This window comes from Lissotriton helveticus, chromosome 11 (genome assembly GCF_964261635.1).
Source record: "Lissotriton helveticus chromosome 11, aLisHel1.1, whole genome shotgun sequence".
Lineage (NCBI taxonomy): Eukaryota > Metazoa > Chordata > Amphibia > Caudata > Salamandridae > Lissotriton > Lissotriton helveticus.
Window position 1 is genome coordinate 930,296,306 of NC_136072.1, and position 18,049 is coordinate 930,314,354.

At 46.0% G+C, this 18,049-nt stretch overlaps 1 protein-coding gene across 1 annotated transcript in view; it reads left to right on the plus strand.

Moving 5' to 3' along the window:
• The window catches only part of LOC144791328 (SEC14-like protein 2), a 326,084-nt gene that overhangs the window by 56,630 nt on the left and 251,405 nt on the right, over positions 1-18,049 (plus strand). Inside the window, exon 2 of the mRNA XM_078666003.1 lies at positions 4,424-4,499. Within this exon, the coding sequence (XP_078522129.1) occupies positions 4,424-4,499 (76 nt within the window). The remainder of the gene's footprint in view (positions 1-4,423; positions 4,500-18,049) is intronic.

Genomic DNA, 18,049 nt, shown 5'->3' on the forward strand with positions numbered 1-18,049 from the left:
CATTACTATTACTGCACGAGGGTGAGTCATACTGACCCCAACCACCAATAAGTGAAGCGGACTGCATGGCGTAAAAAATGCAGCGAGTGCGTTGTGGCCAGCAGAGACTGGATACTGCTGCGGAGAGGACCGGCACTCGGCAGGGACGATGACATAGCCGGCAAAGGAACTGCATGGCCGCTCTCGTGTCTGTGAACAGAGGCGCCCTGCGGCGTGAATGAGTGGCCAACAGCAGAAGTCAGGTAGGTTGCAGTGGAGTGGACCTGCACTCATCCGGTAATGGTGAGGCAGACGGCGATAAAGGGGCAGGGATGGTCATGTGCCCGTGTGAGGCAATGCCCCGCAGCCTGAGTAGACAACACAAGCACTGGCGTTGCCAATAGGTCTCGCATTAGGAAAGTGTGAGCTATTGGTATTGTAAATGACAATTATTTTTTTAATATGTGTTGGCATTGAAAATATATAAATTAATAGCATTGTTATTTACAAAGCCAATAGCTTACACTTTCCTAATGCGAGTCCTATTGGCTATGGGAATGCTTGTTGTTACAAACATTCAGTGCACAGAAGACGCGCGGCCGTCATTGTGTAGTATTATTTGCGGCGTGCCACGATGGGAAATATAATTTAGAATGTTGCCGTACAAGGACTGATTGTATTTTGACAGCCACACTCAACAAAATAAAGGATGCGGCCGCCATTGTTAAAGTTCTAGCGCGATGTGTCTCTTTGTAAACAAAATAATTTTGCCTTTCATGTTGTTCATGTCCTTGTCTTATGGGCGAGCCAAGCATAGGAAAAGAAAGCCGCGGTCTCCATTGTTGTACCCGAAGCATGCCACACTGGTGAAAAACAAATTCAGGACAGAAAACTATATAATACAGCCGGAGTAGCGGAACCATACATACAGAGCTAGCTCTTCTGCTGCGCCTTGTTTGACTCTGTGTTCGTGTTGCTCCACGATTAAGGCGCTTTACAGCTAACTAACTCATCTGAGTTACAATGCAATACCAAGTTACTAATTGGGGCAAGCATTGGCTATTAACAGAAGAAATAGTTACCGTTACCGAACTCATGTATAACGCGCTGCAAAATATGAAACTGTTTTCAGCTGTTTGAATGATGGACAAAAATGTAAGAATGTAGGTCAATAAAAGGGGAAGATGTCGGTTTACTCGGAGCTAAAAGAAGTGGCAAGTAGTACAAACAAGCGTTCTGTGTAAATCGTCACCAACACGTACCTCATAATGCAGAGCGGCCGGGAAACTGAAAGTACGGCCGGCCACCGGCCAGCCATGAATAATTAGGGGAGGAGAAGCCGCACAGCACACGCTGGGAGAAGCCCTTTGATGTGCTGTGCGGCCGTGAAAAAATGCAATTAGGAGGGAGGGAGGGAGGCTGATGCGCGTGCTTGTTTGGTCACGTGATTCACGTGAACTCAAAGAAAACCGCAGCAAAAAGCCCTTGGTTTCACAAGCTTTTTGAGCACTTGAATTCTTGCTCCGCTCAATGCGCTTGCGCGCATTGATAGGTCGCGAGACCAAAAAAAGGAGTCCCTGGGGGCTGTTAAGGCTGAAGTAAGCGGGTGGGGCCGCTGCAGAGCTTGGTGCAACACGAGGGCCCCACCCGTGAACAATGGAATCAGAGTGGGGCAGCTTTGGGAGTCTCAAACCCCACCAGGTTGGCACTCTATGGGAGGAGTGAAGAGTCATGACATCCAGGCACTGAGCTGGGATTGGCAATGAGAGTGTCCTGTATTGTTAGTATTTCCAATGAGAGGCCGCAGAGTCAGGAAAGCTGCAGTGACCCACGCTAGGAAAAGTGCAACACTGCCACCTAGTAGCAGTGTTCAACAGCGCCAGAAAGAAAAAGAAAAGGACTGGTATGGGACAGTGCAAGGGAACCGCAACGCAGCACAGAGACAGCTGCTGTGACTCCAAGTTTATGGGGGGAGGGATCGATAGGTAGAGACTGAAGTGGCAAACACCCCAAGACCCGGTCATGCCATGTAAGCTCAAGGACTTAAATCCCAGTCAGAAAGTGAGCCCTGAAGGGACATTAAGAAGGAAGGCAGCTGAGGGCCAATGGCAATGGAAAACAGAGTATAGAAAAGTGGACTGCAGGATAGAAAAGGCTGCTGCGAGCCCTCCCTCCCTCAGTGGAATTAAGTTGGACAGTGGCAGGAAGGGAACCTTGAGGGGAAAGGCTGCCAAGGGTTTGTGAGAAGGAATGCAGTGACACCTAGTGGCCATGGGTGGTCACTGCAGCAGTAAGGACAACAGTAGATACTGCACCTGGATGGAGGGTGTTGTACAGGGCAACAGCCCCACGCAGCAAGTCCCAGAAGGACTAAAGAAAGAGTGCGGACTGTGCGGCATATGCGCTAAGTGGTGAAAGGATGCCACTGCAAGTGCAGGTCTTGAGCGCACAAGGTGCCAGAAGGAGGAGTGACCTCAAGTGACAAAAGGAGGGTACACAGTCAGAAGTAGGCCGTAGACCAGATTGGAGAAGATGACAGTATGGACAGGAGCCCGAGTGTGAGAGCCCTGCAAAGAAGAGGGCCCAGGTTGTCACTAGAGGTGACAGATCCTGTGAAGCCAGCCGAAGTGGAGGCTGCAAGGAGAGAGCCACATTGGCGTAGTATTGAGGCGTCAGGACTGTGTCTTCAAGAGAAGATGACCTGTGAGAGGTCAGAGAAGATGATCTGCAAGAGGTCAGAGGACATGACCTGTGACAAGTCAGAGAAGATGGCCTGCAAGAGGTCATAGAAGATGACCTACGGGAGGTCAGAGAAGATGAAGATTGACTTGAAGCCGAAGGATGAAGACCTTGGAGAGGTCCTGAAAGGAAGAAGGTCACGACTAGAGGTCTGGTCACTGGATGAGGAGAAAGCATTGTCCTAGGGGTAGGACATGGCCAGGGAGACCCGTATGAAGTGCACGTCAGATGGAGAGGCCTGGTCATAGAAGAAGAGTAAGACAAGATGAGACCAGACCCCGTCGCAAAGTGAAAGACAAGGAAACTGTGTGGCATGAGGCCACCACAGAAGAAGTCCAAAGTAAAAATACGAAATTAGAACGAAGTATGTGATCAGACATCTGGCACACCACAACGTACAGAAGACGACTGAGTGAAAGAACATTGGGAGCGAAGCACAGTACCCATGTAACATCTGTGGCACCATGAGAGGCTGGCTGTCCAGAAGTCTTCGGTTACACCAAGCAAACCTGGCACCTGCAGATGAGAGCAAGCTGGACCATTGGTATCATCCACCTTTGGGGTCACATGGGAGAGTGGATTGTGGTCCTGCCCGGACGTCCTGAGTGACCTCGGACATGGGATCTAGAAGAGGATCTGACCACTCTACACCAGACGGTTGCGATCAAGGGGCAAGGGCCTCAGGGATTACCGGTGAGAGCGGGATCCCGAAAAGAGAGATGAGTACACAGCCGCTCCCCCGCAGGTCCCAGGAAGACGAAGATCTTGTGTCGTAAGCTGGTTCCTCCAAAGACCATCCTATCAATGCTGGTGCACCAGAATCTGTATGGCAGGAGTAGTCCGATCCCGAAACAACTACCCTCCAGGTGGATCAAGGGACTTGTAGGTGGGACTCCTAGCGCTTCCTCCACAACCCTAGAGTATGGTGTTGGAGTAACACGATGAAGTACACCCAGTGCAGTGGAAGCCTGGTGAAGAGGACCTCAGGGGCATCCTGTGAGAGGGGAATACCTGTGATAGGGACATCCTGGTGAGAGAAGGATGCCTGTAATTACTCCACCATTCTGCAGCTGCAACAACAACCAAGATGTCATCCATTGTCGGTGGCTTGAGGTTCATGGAGCCAGGACTTCTTTGTGAAGACGTAACATCTACCAGATTCACAATCATTTCACATGTACTGTCCCCGTAAACTGTGCATATAGGCTTTGGTTGTAAACTTCCACGCCATGAGTCCAGGGAGGAACGGATCAGCAGTTCACCACTGAACTGTGCCAAGTAGAACTGGTGATCCAAGCTGCAGTTGTACCATCGTCCTGTTCTGAAAGCAGCTGAATAGATTCAGTGGAAGTTTTCTACTGTTGTTTTATTCTCTCCCACAATTTGGACTTGTTGTTCCAGTTTTAATAAAGTTTGGGAGGGATGTAGTGACCTGCTGGTCACTGTTATAGTCTTTGCTGTGCCAGCCACTCCCTGAGGGCTGGCTAACATTCCACCCCACACCCATCCAACTCAGGCGTCACAAGACATATGACCCTGGTAATAAAAAGGGCCGGGTGCACATACCCTGGGCCAGTTCTACTAACTATATTACTGTGTCTCTGTTGTTACTATCACTGCATGGGGGCATAGGGCCCCACAACTGTACACCTTCAACAGCCCTTGCTACACATTAAACCACCTGCTGCACTTTCTGTCTCCTCAGTTCCATGAGAATATCAAGGATGTGCTGCCCGGACTCCCAGCCCAGGATGATTATTACCTCCTGCGATGGCTCAGAGGTAAGCATTGGGGCGATGTAAGTGTGAGTGGAGGAGGGAGAGGTGGGTGGTGTGTGGTGGGCGGGGAGGTAGAAGGAGAGAGCAGCAGTGCAGACTGTCTCCCCAGAGATGATTATTATTACTATTCTGTTCTACCCGAGGGTGTCCTGGCACTGAGCTCACAGTTAAACAGATTGTACCTAGAATAATTAAACAAATGTGGGGCATATTATCTAGGAAGTGGCGGTGAGAGGCGTTAGCCTCCTTGGCTTAACGCCTCTCATCGCCACTTTGGAAGAGCCAGGCTGCACCATATTACCAAGGATATGGTGCAGCCTAGCGCTTCCCCCTTCGATGGCGCTAAGTCTCATGACTTAACGCCAACCGAGGCACCCTTGCACCAGAGTGCAAGGGTGTCTGCGAGCAGGGAGGTTGCTTTATGTACACCTAAAATGCCATTTTGTAACTTACATGTGTGCTGCTTTATGTAGCACACATGTAAGTTAAAAAATGGCATTTTAAAAAAGGGTTTTTTCTGTACAGGAAGGGACACCTTCCTGTACATAAACAAACCTTGGAGTTTTGCGTTTTCAATGTGTGCTGCACAAGGCAGCACACATGGAAAAAGCAAATACGAGGAGAAATGAAGCATTTCTCCTCATTTCGCCACCTTAAGATCAGGATTTTCCTGGCCTTAAGTTCAGCGCTGCCACCTATTATCGCCTCTCTTGATAATAGGTGGCAGCGTCATAGTGAATGGGTGTTGCGTTGGAACGCCCACCGCAACACCCACTGCACACCCCTCTCATGCTAATTTTAACGTGAAAGGGGCCCTATTACCAAGGCAGCGTTAAGCCACTTAACGTGGCTTTTAGCCACGTTATGTGGTTTAATGCTGCCTTGGTAATAGGGCGCTAATACTATAGCCACCACAACGTCACAAAAAGTGACGTTGTGGTGGCAATAGGGGCTTGGTAATATGCACCTGTGTTTTTGAGGCATTGCAGAATTTGAACAAATTCTGTTCAGACCCAGTGGGGGATCCTGTATTCCATGCTTGGGCAGTAATTACTGACAAAACGCACCCACCAAGTCTTGTTTGCTGAAAATTAGGCACAATCATCAAATTGAGTAAGGCTGAGCAAAGCATCCTGTGGGGTACTTTTTAAACAGGGTGGAAATATAATTCATACAAAGAGCCAAATAAAAGACTTTATGACAGAGGCAGAGGGCATGGAGCCAGCATATTTTCTGCATTGGGAGCCAATGAAGTTTTCTGAGATGCATAAATATATTCTTAGATTTATGGAGACCAAGTACAAATCTGGCAGCAGCATTCTGGATTAACTTCAATCTCTGTTTAAAATACCCTGTATGGCTAACATACAATGCGTTGCAGTAGTCCTGCTCGCTAATAATCAATGCTTGAATCAGCAGCTGCCTAGATGACTGTGGAAAAAATGGCAGAATCTTTTTGAGTTCCTTTATGACTAGGAAGCAATATTATATTATTTGAAGGCCATCTACTTGTGCCATTTGTTCTTGTACTATGTGTTCTGGCAAATGCCACCGGCATGGCTCACGGTGGGGGGGAACATGGGGGGGGGGGGTCGCACGGGGAGTAGTCATAATTAAAAATATATATATATTTTAAAACTTACCTCGAGGCCGCGTCGCGCGTCTTCTCGGCTCCTGCTCTTCTGCCTCCGAATGGAACAGGTAGCAGACAGTCAGGCTCCCTCCCCAGGCCAATCCCAACGGTACAAGCAGCGTTGTGATTGGTCTGAAGTGACGTAACACGGGGCTCAGCCAGGGGCTGGAGAGGTGGGCATGTTCTTCATGCAGGCTGCTATGCAGCCTGCATGGAGAACAGGGGAGTGCGCATGACTGTTTTGGGAGGCACAAGAGGGATGACCAAACAGTCTTTGCACACTCAGGAGTGGGCACACAACTCCTCCCCTGCCCTGCTCAGAGAGCAGAGCAGCCCCGCCCACCAGCCTGCCCGCAAAGCAAACATAAAATGGTAATAACTAAAAGTTATTACCGTTTTATGTTTTTGCTTCTCGCACTGTGGAGGAGCCGCCGCTGTGTCCTAGCGGGGTCACTTGTAGCTTCCAGGCTATGTGCTGCTAGGTACTTTCTTAGATTCCACAGTATGCGCTGAATTGTTCTTAATGTATTGGGAGCCTTAACTTCCAAGCTATGTGTTTCCAGCACCTGGTGTCTCCTTCAGCATGCCGTATGTGTTCCTCTGCCAATTGGTCATTTGAAAGGAGGAACTCCTTACTTCTGCAACATAGTAGATCAAAGATCAAAAAGTACTTTATTCGGTTAAAAAGCAATAACCATAAAAGCAACAGAAAATGACAGTTCATTTACAAGTTTGAATAGTACAGCAATTTACACGGGAAGATATTAATATAGTACATAGTATTTACATAGTATTTACACTGTTACGATTCGTTTAAACAAATTGATTTCCGATATTTAAAAACCTGTTTAAAATACTCAGATAGCGAGGCAACAGTAAAAACATTGTCCATTTTTTGTAATTCTAAAAACGCTGGGCGACATCTATACAAATTCATCTCCTTTAGAATAGGCACGATCAGTTTTCTGCGTGGCAGTGTGTAGAATTTACAGAAAAATAAAACATGTATGTTAGATTGTACAGATTTTTCATCACAGGGGCATACAGGTAATTCATTAGACCACGAGTTCATTTCAGGGAAAGTAAATAATCTAAAAATGATGTTAAATCTGAAACGTGTTAAAAGAAATCTGTCGTAATTGGGCATATGTAGACTTAAATACGGCTGTAATTTATCTCTGGTTAAGATTAACTGGTGTGAAGTGACAGAATTTTTCTTGGTTTCTTCAAGCAGTCTTTTTTCTCTAAGGCAGTCTTTTCAGAACTTTTCTAGGGATGTGTACCGTAGTAGACGGATCATCAAAGTATTCTGAACGGCCAATTTCCTTCAGGAATGTTCTAATATAGTTTAACCATTCAACTCCGTTTGCTCTACCAAGTTTTAAAACATCCTGTAATATGGCACGATTTAGTACACATTCGTTCACAGTCCAGACTCTGTGCCATAGGAGAATGGGTTGTATTCTAATTGTGTCTGAAATATACGGCAGCCCCAGCTCAGCATGGCAAGTAAAAGTCGCTGTACTTTCTGGTAGTGATAGATTGTGCCGTAGAAATTTATTTTCAACTGTTTGGAGTGCTTTTATGTTAGAGTAACCCCAGAGTCCAGCTCCATACATTGCCACAGATACACACGTAGCATTATAAATTGTTAAAATTTCCCTGATCGGTTTCATTCCCAGTTTTCTTATGAAGCTCTTCAGTGCCATAATTGTCTTAGAAAACAATAGTGTTCTTGCCTTCACCGCACTTGTCCAAGAGCCGGTCTCGCGAAACAAGATTCCAAGATAGGGGAAGGTAGAAGTTCTTTCTAATGGGGCGTTATTTATGTACATCGATTTCATTTGTTTTTTAATGCGTGTGCCACAATTCATAGAAAAGATCTTACTGCAGTTTATTTTTAAATCAAGGCTTAGCATGAACTGATTAAAGGATGTTATCAGTTTTTGCAGGGCCATAGGGGTACGAGCCATTAGGACCGCATCATCTGCATACAATAGTGCAGGGATAAATCTCTTTCCAATCTTAGGCATATCCCCACACTCTTGCAGCAGATGATTCTCCAGGCCATTTATATAGAATATAGAAAGGGGGCCAGGACGCACCCCTGATGCACTCCGCGTCCTATTCCAAAAGACCTGCTACATTCCCCCCCTTTGCCATAACGCACAACAGCAGTGGCTCCTGAGTATAACTCCCTTAAGAATTGAATTATCGACTTTTCCATGCCCAACCTTGACATCAGGTCCCATAGTTTAGAGTGAGACACGCAATCGAAAGCCGATGTAAGATCAACAAATATAAAGTACAGACGCTCCCTTTTTATCATGGTGTATTTCTGTTGGATCAAGAATAAATTTAGACCCTGCTCTGTTGTTCCTATACCCTTTTGGAATCTAAATTGTAAATCACTGATTGCCCCAAACTCCTCTGCCCAGTTTTGCAGTTTAGCTAAAATCACTCTGCCAAGGATCTTTATTGATGAATCAAGGAGGGATATTGGCCTATAACAGGCACAATCTTGTCTGTTTCCCTTCTTATAAATAGGTACAATAATTGATGTGAACCAGGAAGGACTCAGTCCCCTCACCAGAGCTGCATTAAAAAGTTGTACAAGTATCGGGCCCCACAATTCACTGTTTGCCTTGTACAAATCTGCCGGGATTCCATCTGGGCCAGCCGCTTTGCTGCCTTTTGTGGCTTCCAGACTTATTAAAATCTCGGGTAATGTTACCTTCAATTTATGTTCTTCCTCCACTAAGTCGCCTTCCAGGTTTAGGCCTGTATTTTTCACCTCATCTATGGGCATGTACAGGGTGGAAAAATGCGTGACCCAATCATCCTCATTAATCGCGATTTCCAACCGAGCTTTAGTGGTTTCAAAAGGAAGAGGGGCATTTACCACCCTCCAGAAGGCAGATATATATTTTGTTTGTGAGGCTGTACAGAGTTCTTCCCATACTCCCTTTTTAATGACATTTCTTCTACCTTTTAGGGCCTGATTATAGCCTTTCCTTAAATTTCTTATCTGGATAATGTCTCATGGGTCCTTATGTAATGCATGCTTAAGCTCTGTGAGGGCCTTAGTACAGATCCTATCGAACCATCTGGTGCCTTTCTTTAGACCGTTTTTTGACACTAATTTCAGATTCTCTTTGATAGTAGATGCAATAATATTAAAATGCACTATTATACTTTCACTATCGGAATCTTCGTCTAAACAAATTTTAAAATTATCGGCACAAGTGTTTATCAACTTTTTAAGAAAATCTTCCGGTACCACCTTACTCCACTTGTGAGTATATCCGTTCTGTCTCCCTAGCGCAACATCTGGGGCAACCTGTACAGTATCATTATAACGAGCCAAAAAAAGGTTCTCAATCTCAAGTGATTGCGGTAAGTGGTCACTCATTGGTGCATCCAAAATTTTACAACTGCCTAACTTATGACCATAGCCATTTGAGCAAAGGCTAAAGTCATTGGTAGTGGATGCTCCCCTTCCAATAAAGGTTGGTACAAAAGGTACTGGTTGCTGAGTCATTTCATTGACAAAACCCAAATCATAATCAAACAATAATTCATTCAGTAAGTCCCCGGTCTGTGTATGTTTAAAATGTGAAAGATTAATGTCCTGCTCCAACATTAAACCACAGATACCTTTGCATCCTTTTGTGCATAATGGACAGTTAAAATCACCCCCCCCCATAAAATCATTACTTCCTTTTCCTTGCTGTCTAATTCACATTGTAGGTCATTAGCTAACATTTTCAAAATGTTTCGGGACATACTGCCTGGAATATTATTGTAGAAGTTTATAATTACAAAGCACAATCCAATTTTAGTATCTATTGCTAATTTATGGTAAAAATCACATTTAGAATAAAAACGTATCCTCTCATATCCTAATCCGTTTGAGACATACGTAATTAAACCACCCTTAGGTCTTCCATGTATACCACCAACTGCTGGAGTACAGAATGTTTTATAACCATTTAAATGTATCTGATCTATAACCCAGGTTTCTTGAAAGGCCATAATGTCCAGACCATTTGTAACAGTCTCCCAGGAAGGATTAGTAATTTTTGTTTTCAATCCTGCCACGTTCCAAAACATCATGGTACATAAGCCTTTGTTTAAATCTGTACCACCGTTATTCCTGGTATCTACTCCATTGTGTTTTTTATTCTCTCTCTCCAAAATATTGATCACATTTACAGTATCGTTTATATTTGGAGAATTTTTTCCATTTTCCTGTCTTATACTTATGTCAGGTGGTAAATCATTTACATCACTGTCCATTGGCATACTGTGGGTGGGTAAAGAAAGAGAGGGTTGTAATGCCTCGTTGTCTGACTGTCAATTGCGATTCTCCTATTGACATGACCAGAGAATCTGAATTTCATTAAAGACACGGAGGCTAACATTATGCATTAATCCTTTTAATGCAGCTCTCACACAGCCGCTTACGTCACAAAGGTAAGAACAAGAATTAGGTGACATCATAGTATCCATAAAGGCCAGGTGCCAAGGGAGATCAGCCTCTTTTAAATGCCTCGAGTGACAGGAGAAGTTGAAACGGAGGAACAAAGCTTGAACTTGAATGAGGAACCGGAGACCATCTTGAATTCCAAGTAGATTCATCAGTTAGAATTGTCTGAAATGGAAAGACGAGGTAAATCAAGGAGAAGGAAGGAAAGTGTCTTCATGAGAAGCATGAACAAAACATCACAATAAGAGAGCATGAAAATGTTGTAAAACGGATTAAATAATTGTAAACCAGATTAAATAACAATTCACAATTACCCTCAGGGAGGGACGGGAGGGATAATGTTAGCCTCCGTGTCTTTAATGAAATCCAGATTCTCTGGTCATGTCAATAGGAGAATCGCAATTTCATTACAAGACAGGAGGCTACATTATGCATGTTGGTAGCCTTGAATAACTGCATCAGAAACATGTTCAATTGGTTTACAATAGTGATGTGCAAAAGTATAGGCGTTAGACCAATCAGCGGATTTAAGGATAGCATCCAACTTACCACCAGACCAGAAAGACTTGCTGGCCATAGCGCTCCTGAGAGAGTGAGCCTGGAACTTAGACAGGTCAATACCAGCAAGGTTCATAGAAATTTTAACCCATCTAGCGATAGAGCAGGATGAGATGGGTTTAAAGGGACTAACGTAAGAAACTAAAAGTTGATTTGCACCAGGAGGACGAAGGTTAGACATTCTGGAATCGTATTCCTTCATGCAATCAACAACACATAGTTTTGGGTGAGAATCAAAACTAGGGTAAAAGATAGAATCAGACATGGTTTTAGTTCTTCTAAATATTTCGAATTTAACACCAAACATGTCGTAACATCTATTAGAGATGTCGAGAGCTTTGACATCAGAAACTCTGCGACAAGAAACTAGACATAAGAGAGAGGCAAGCTTAATAGAGAGACATTTCCTGTTAAGGAGAGAATTATTAGGCCATGAACAAAAAAGATCAAGCAATAGTTTAACATCCCAAACTGATTGATATCTAGGACGAGGGGGTCTCTTAAGACGAATGCTTTTAAGAACTCTGCAGATAATAACGTTTTTACCTACCGTTTTACCGTTGACAAGAGCATGGCCGGCTGAAATTGCAGATCTAAAACAGTTAATTGATCTATAGGAGAGACCATTATCGTAGATTTCAACAAGGAAATTAACAATAGAGACTATAGGAGCCTCCACGGGATCCAGGTTCCTCTCCAAGCACCAACTAGACCATTTCTTCCAGATGTTATTGTATCTGTAATGGGTTCCGGGTGCCCATGACTCTCCGAGGAGAGTGAGAGCAGACGACGAAAGTCCAGACAGTTGGTGAGATTGCCTGACACTTTCCAGGCAAGAAGGTTCAAACTCCCTGAAACAACCAGGTGATGATCCTCTCCGTCTGCGTTTAGGAGGAGGCCCTGAGTCGCGGGAATCAAGAAGGGAACGTCGCAAGAAAGTTCCAGAGCTGTGGGGAACCAGTCTTGAGACGGCCAGAAAGGGGTTATCAGAACAAGGGAGCATTGTTCCTGTCTCACCTTCTGAAGAACCCTCTGAATCATCGCAAAGGGGGGAAAGGCGTAAGGGCGAAGGGGAGCCCAAGGCTGGAGGAAAGCGTTCACAGCTAGAGCACCCGGGTCTGGCATCCAGCTGAAGTACTGGGGAAGTTGGAAGGTCAACCTGCTTGCGAAGAGGTCCACGTCGAAGGGACCCCAGAAAGTGTCCAGGGAATTGAAGATCGTCGCATCGAGTTTCCAGTCGCTGAAATCTTGAAGGAACCTCGAGTTCCAGTCCGCTGAGATATTGGATTTCCCCGGAAGGTATTCTGCTCTCAAAGAAATTTTGTGTTCTAGACAGAACATCCATAATTTCTTGGCCAGATCCGATAGGTCCGCGGACCTCGTGCCACCGAGACGGTTGATGTAAGAGACCGCAGAAACGTTGTCCATTTTCAGAAGGACAGATCTGCCCTGAAGTGAGTGTCTGAAACTCATCAAGGCATAAAGCCCAGCAGTTAGCTCTAAAAAGTTTATGTGGTGGGAGGACTCCAAAGGGGTCCAAACTCCGCCGGTGTCCTGGTCGAGGAGGCGAGCGCCCCAGCCATGGAGACTGGCGTCTGATTCCAAGACAAAGTCTGGGGTGGAACCGAAGATAGCCCTTCCGTTCCATGCATCCAAATTGTCCAGCCACCAAGCGAGTTCCAGTCTTGCTGGTTGATCCAGAGAGATCTTGTCCCCATACCAGAGGCCGGACCGAAGGGCTTGGGCTTTCACCCTCTGGAGAGCACGGTAGTTTAGAGGGCCCGGGAAGATAGCTTGGATCGAAGAGGAAAGAAGACCCAAGAGCCTGGCTAGTTCTCGTAGAGAGAGAGATTGATGTTTCAGGACAAACCTGATTTCTTTTCGGATTTTCGCGATCTTCTTCTTCGGCAGTGAAAGAAGACAGCTTGAGGTGTTCACGGTGAAGCCTAAAAACTCCAGGGATTTTGAGGGAGTCAGGATGGACTTCTCTCTGTTTATAATGAAGCCGAGATCCTCTATCAATTCCATGGAGACCCTGAGGTCTTCTAGAATTTGTCCCTGGGTTTGAGACATGATGAGGATGTCGTCTAAGTAAATAATTAGGCAAACCCCTCTTGCTCTGAGAATCGAAACAATGGCTCTCATGACCTTGGTGAAACACCATGGGGCGGAAGAGAGACCAAAGGGGAGAGCTTGAAATTGGTAGAGGTGTCCGTCCCAAATAAATTGGAGGAAGGATTGGTGTTCCTTGGCCATAGGTATAGTAAAGTAGGCGTCCTTTAGGTCTAGCTTGACTAGCCAATCTCCTTGGAGGAGAAGGTCCCTGAGGAGATGGATGCCCTCCATCTTGAAGTGGCGATAGACCAGGTATCTGTTTACTTCCCGTAGATTTATCACTGGCCTCCAGCCTTTGTCCTTTTTCTCTACCAGAAAGAGGGTACTTACAAAATTCTTTTGTGACCAAGGAACCTCGATAATAGCTCCCTTTTTCAACATAGAGGAGACCTCCTCCTTGGCGATAGCTAGGTGTTCCGGGGGGAGGTTCAAGGGTCTTGGAGTCGTGGATTGGTAAGGAATGTCCACGAAATCTATCATAAACCCGCGGACAGTTTGTAGGACCCACGGGTCCTGAGTATAACTTTCCCAGACATGGTAAAACAATTTGAGCCTTCCCCCGACCTTTGGAGGGGAAGGAGAAAGGGGGGTACTTACTTGAGGTGTTGGTATTAGGTGCTCCACGGGAGGGGAAGCCTCTGCCTCGGGAACCACGAGCTCCTCGTTGGGGGTAGAACTGCTTGTTCGAGGGGTAGTATCCCCTTCCTGCACCACCTCTTCCTCTGCCGGAGTTATAGGGCCGGAAGTTGGCACGGCCGGAAGAACGGCCCCTTCTTCCGGCCTGATCAAAAACATTAGATGGGAAGACTTTTTTCAGGTTACTTTGAGCCCTATCAAGCGCCGTAAAGGTCGCGACGTATCTGCCAATTGACTTAATCATATCTTGCCCGAAGAGTAGGCCTTGAGGTTCGGAAGAAGGTTCTTTGTCGGCCAGGTCCCCGAGTTTGGGGTTAATTCTGTTTAAGACAGTTTTTCTCCTTTCCATGTTGAGGCTTGAGTTGGCGTTCCCTAGGAGAACGATGGCTCTCTGGCTCCAACCCCTGATGAGCGCAGTGTCGAGGGGAGTATCTGAAATATAGGACTCCTCAGCAAGATCAAGGATTTTGGTGAGAGGGCCTAGGATGTCTAGTAGACGGTCCTGGCAGGATTTAAATGCTCTTTCGAGCCCTTTTCTAGGGTCCTTTCCCAGTTTAAAGAGAAATTTTATAAGGTCTGGGTCAAGGTTGGGGGTCTGGCAGACCTTATCCCCATCCATGGTCTCGGGCATTCAGCGCGCATAATGTTCCTTGTATCATTTTCCAAGGAGTTTCTCAACCATTTGGTTATAAACTTGCCGACATGTTCCTGGGGGGACCACTTAGAGCTATTGGGGCGTGAGATATTGACAGGGGAAAACATTTCTTCCCCTAGGGGGTCGAGGATGGTATCCTTGGAGGAGGAAGGAGGGTCTAAATCCGGGAACGAGTTGGGGTCTGAGTCGTTGGAAAGGTAATCATTAGGATCGAAAATAAACTCGTCGTAGGGTTCCTCGAAGGTCTCCTCCAGGTCAGAGTAGGTATCGGAAAGAGCACTAGCACCATGACCAGTCGTGCCGCTTAGGACACCTTCCAGAGTTGTACCGCCAAGGGTACCCAGCCTAGTTGTGCCGCGAGGGGCACCAATGCCTCTTGGAGCGCTAAGGCTTCCCGAATCCAGAGAGGTGCTAGGACCTCCAAAGTTCCCCGCACGACTCTCTATAGTGTGCTTGGTTTTCCTAGGTGCTTTGAGCTTTGTAGGGTCATTAGGGTGTTGCCCAAGGTCGCTGAGGGTCCTCTTACGAGACATTACCTCGCTAAAGGTATCGAGCATGCATGCTCTCATTTCCTTTTTCAGAAAGTTTTTGAAAGCGTCACTATTGTGAGAGGGAGAGGAAGCCGTAGCATCCTCGCTCTCCATATCTGACATTTTGTTTAGTGATAATAGAAACAGAAGGCTTAACCTGCCTCTTATCTTCCCTCTTTTTTTTTTTTATCTGTATAAATGCCACGTTTTAAAAAAAAAAAATTATGTAAATTTGTGCCTGCGCTTGCCAGAGAATGCCTTCGTTTGTCCTATGGACGTATTTAGGCAAGGTTATGTTAAGGAGTTGATCAGAGCAGCTATCCGTCGGTACCTGAGGAAAGCCTCACAGCAACTGACGTGCTCGAGGCAGTGATGATGCTGGGAGAAGAGGAATGACCCTTAGGAGGCAGGGGGCGTTGCGCCGCCGCTGCCGAGGGTCATTCCTCTAATGCGGGAGACGCGAGGCGCCGCAAGATACCGGGATGGTATCGGAAACACAGCGCGAGGGGAAACGGGCAGCGGGGTGCGTTTTAAGAACCAGGTGAAGTCCATTTTAGAATTTAAGGCATTATTAAAGGGCCGATGTTAGAAATAAACGGGAGCCGTGAGCGGTCGGCGTGTATAAGGCGGGTGAAATCGAGTGGCCTGGGGGTACAGGGAAGACACACGGTGCGGGGAAGACAACCGAAAATTGGAAGTCTTGGGGAGGGGTTACAGCGAAGGTAACACAAGCGCCGGTAATTGGGAACAAACAAGCCCTTATGGGGATCAGCACGAGCACCAGTGGTGTATAGCATACATATAAGCAGTATCATACATATGTATAGACAAAGCAATAAGCAGTAAGAAAGAACTATCAATATCAAGGATTAACATTAACAAAGACAAGGAGTAGTAAAGGCAACTTATCTGTTTGAGAGCCGCATTTAAAAGAGGCTGATCTCCCTTGGCACCTGGCCTTTATGGATACTATGATGTCACCTAATTCTTGTTCTTACCTTTGTGACGTAAGCGGCTGTGTGAGAGCTGCATTAAAAGGATTAATGCATAATGTAGCCTCCTGTCTTGTAATGAAATCTACTTCCTCCAAATCGCTAAACCGATTGAAGCAGGGGATGGAGAACGGAACATATTGTGGGTCCCTCCATTCTGAGTGTTGATATTGATCCGCGTGATGTATTCTCCCCCCCCCCTTCGCTGAATTGTAGTCCATCCATCATTTGCCTCCCTATACATTTCGTGGCCCCACCCTCCCCGAGGATAATTCGAGCCCCTCATCCAACTCCATCTATTGTCCGTGGTCTGTGCTGGCATATAGAAAAAGGAGAGTGGTCTTGCCACAATTGTTACTCCATTATTCCTCTTGGCCTTTAGACAGATATGGTCCACTGATCTGGGGTCATCAAAGGTTATCACCACACAGTCTCCTTGTAATCTCTTTTTGGTTTTCCCCACCCAAGGAACCCGCTGCACCATTAAAATGTTACTGGTTATATCCGGTGGGAGGGGGTGGTTAGAATTTAACCAGTGAAACACTTTATTTTTAAGTGCCCAAAATGATTCAGTGGCCTGGGCAGCTAATTCGGGAACCCCAGTTAAAATTACCACGTATGGGCAGGCATCTGGTGGTAAATTGATCCCTCTACGTTTTTCCATCTTGTCTTGGGGAGGTATCTCAGCAGTGTGGATAGGGGTATTTACGGTCTCTGGTTTGTTTTTATTGACCTCAGTCATTGCAGTGGGTTTAACTGAGTCTTTACTTGTCGCAGGAGGGCAGGGATTTAACAGAGGTGTTTTAGGGGCTGATTTTGTAACTTCAGCTAAAGGTTTATTTGTTATTTGTAATTTATTTACAGGGAGGGTTGGATGGGCTAATTTTTTAGTTTGAATCGGACGCAAGGCTTCTATGTCCTTATGCAGAGCATTTAATTGAGTTTCTATTGCCAAAAGCTTATTTTCCAAAGGAGACAACAGGGATTTAATAAGGGTTTTTAATGTCAATATGAAAGGATCTTCCCTCTCTATGTTAGTAGCTGTACTATTGGGTGTGGAGCTATTATTAAAGATATCCGCCAGAGTATCATCTAGGGTAGAGTCATCAATAGCCAAAGGCATCGTTAATGGGCTGACTGCTTCTTTCCTAGTGTCCTCTCTGGGAGCTCTCCTCATTAGCTCTATACTGTTTACAGGACCCAATTTATGTACGGGTGTTCGATTTTTCTTTTTGAGAGTGGGAATGTTTTTAGTGTGCCTATTCTTTGGGATGGCTCCCTCCCTTATCCCTTGTAGCTCAGTATTACTACTTTCCACCTGGGGGTCTATTTGTGTAGTAATTAAGATGTTCCCTGATGGTGCCAAATACTGTGATTCAGAGGAAATAGAGTCCCGGAGTTCTGGCTGGGTAGTCATGTTGTTATGGACCTCTACACTTATTTGCTATGGGGTTATCTGGCCCACAATGTTTACAGGGCTGCGGGCCTCTGCAATATGGCCCATAGATAACCTCTTAGCAAATGCTAGATCCTGGGACACCCTTCTCTCCATAGCACAATTCCTTGATCTATCAGTGTATTTGTACGTATAATGAAGTCATCAAGGGTCCCAATCAGCTTTGTCCCTCCAGCTGCAGCCTTGCTTCTGGTTTCACTAGGCATAGTATCGAATGTATAAAAACTGGAATGATGATCTTAAAGTCAGGCTCAAAAAGTCACGAAGAACAATATAAACCAGTTTCATAAAGAAATGCCTACCGGTCCGGGATACAGCAGACAAAATGGGCAGAGTTTCTGGCCCAGCCCGGCCTCCTTCGGCCTCTGACTGCCTAAGACGGCCCGCCCTCTGACCGGGCTCAGCCCGGCGACCGCCCGCGCGCGTCCCGCGTGGCGGTACAGGCGATGCCCTTTTCAAGCGCCTCCGGGCGCGTTTACGGGCGTTGCC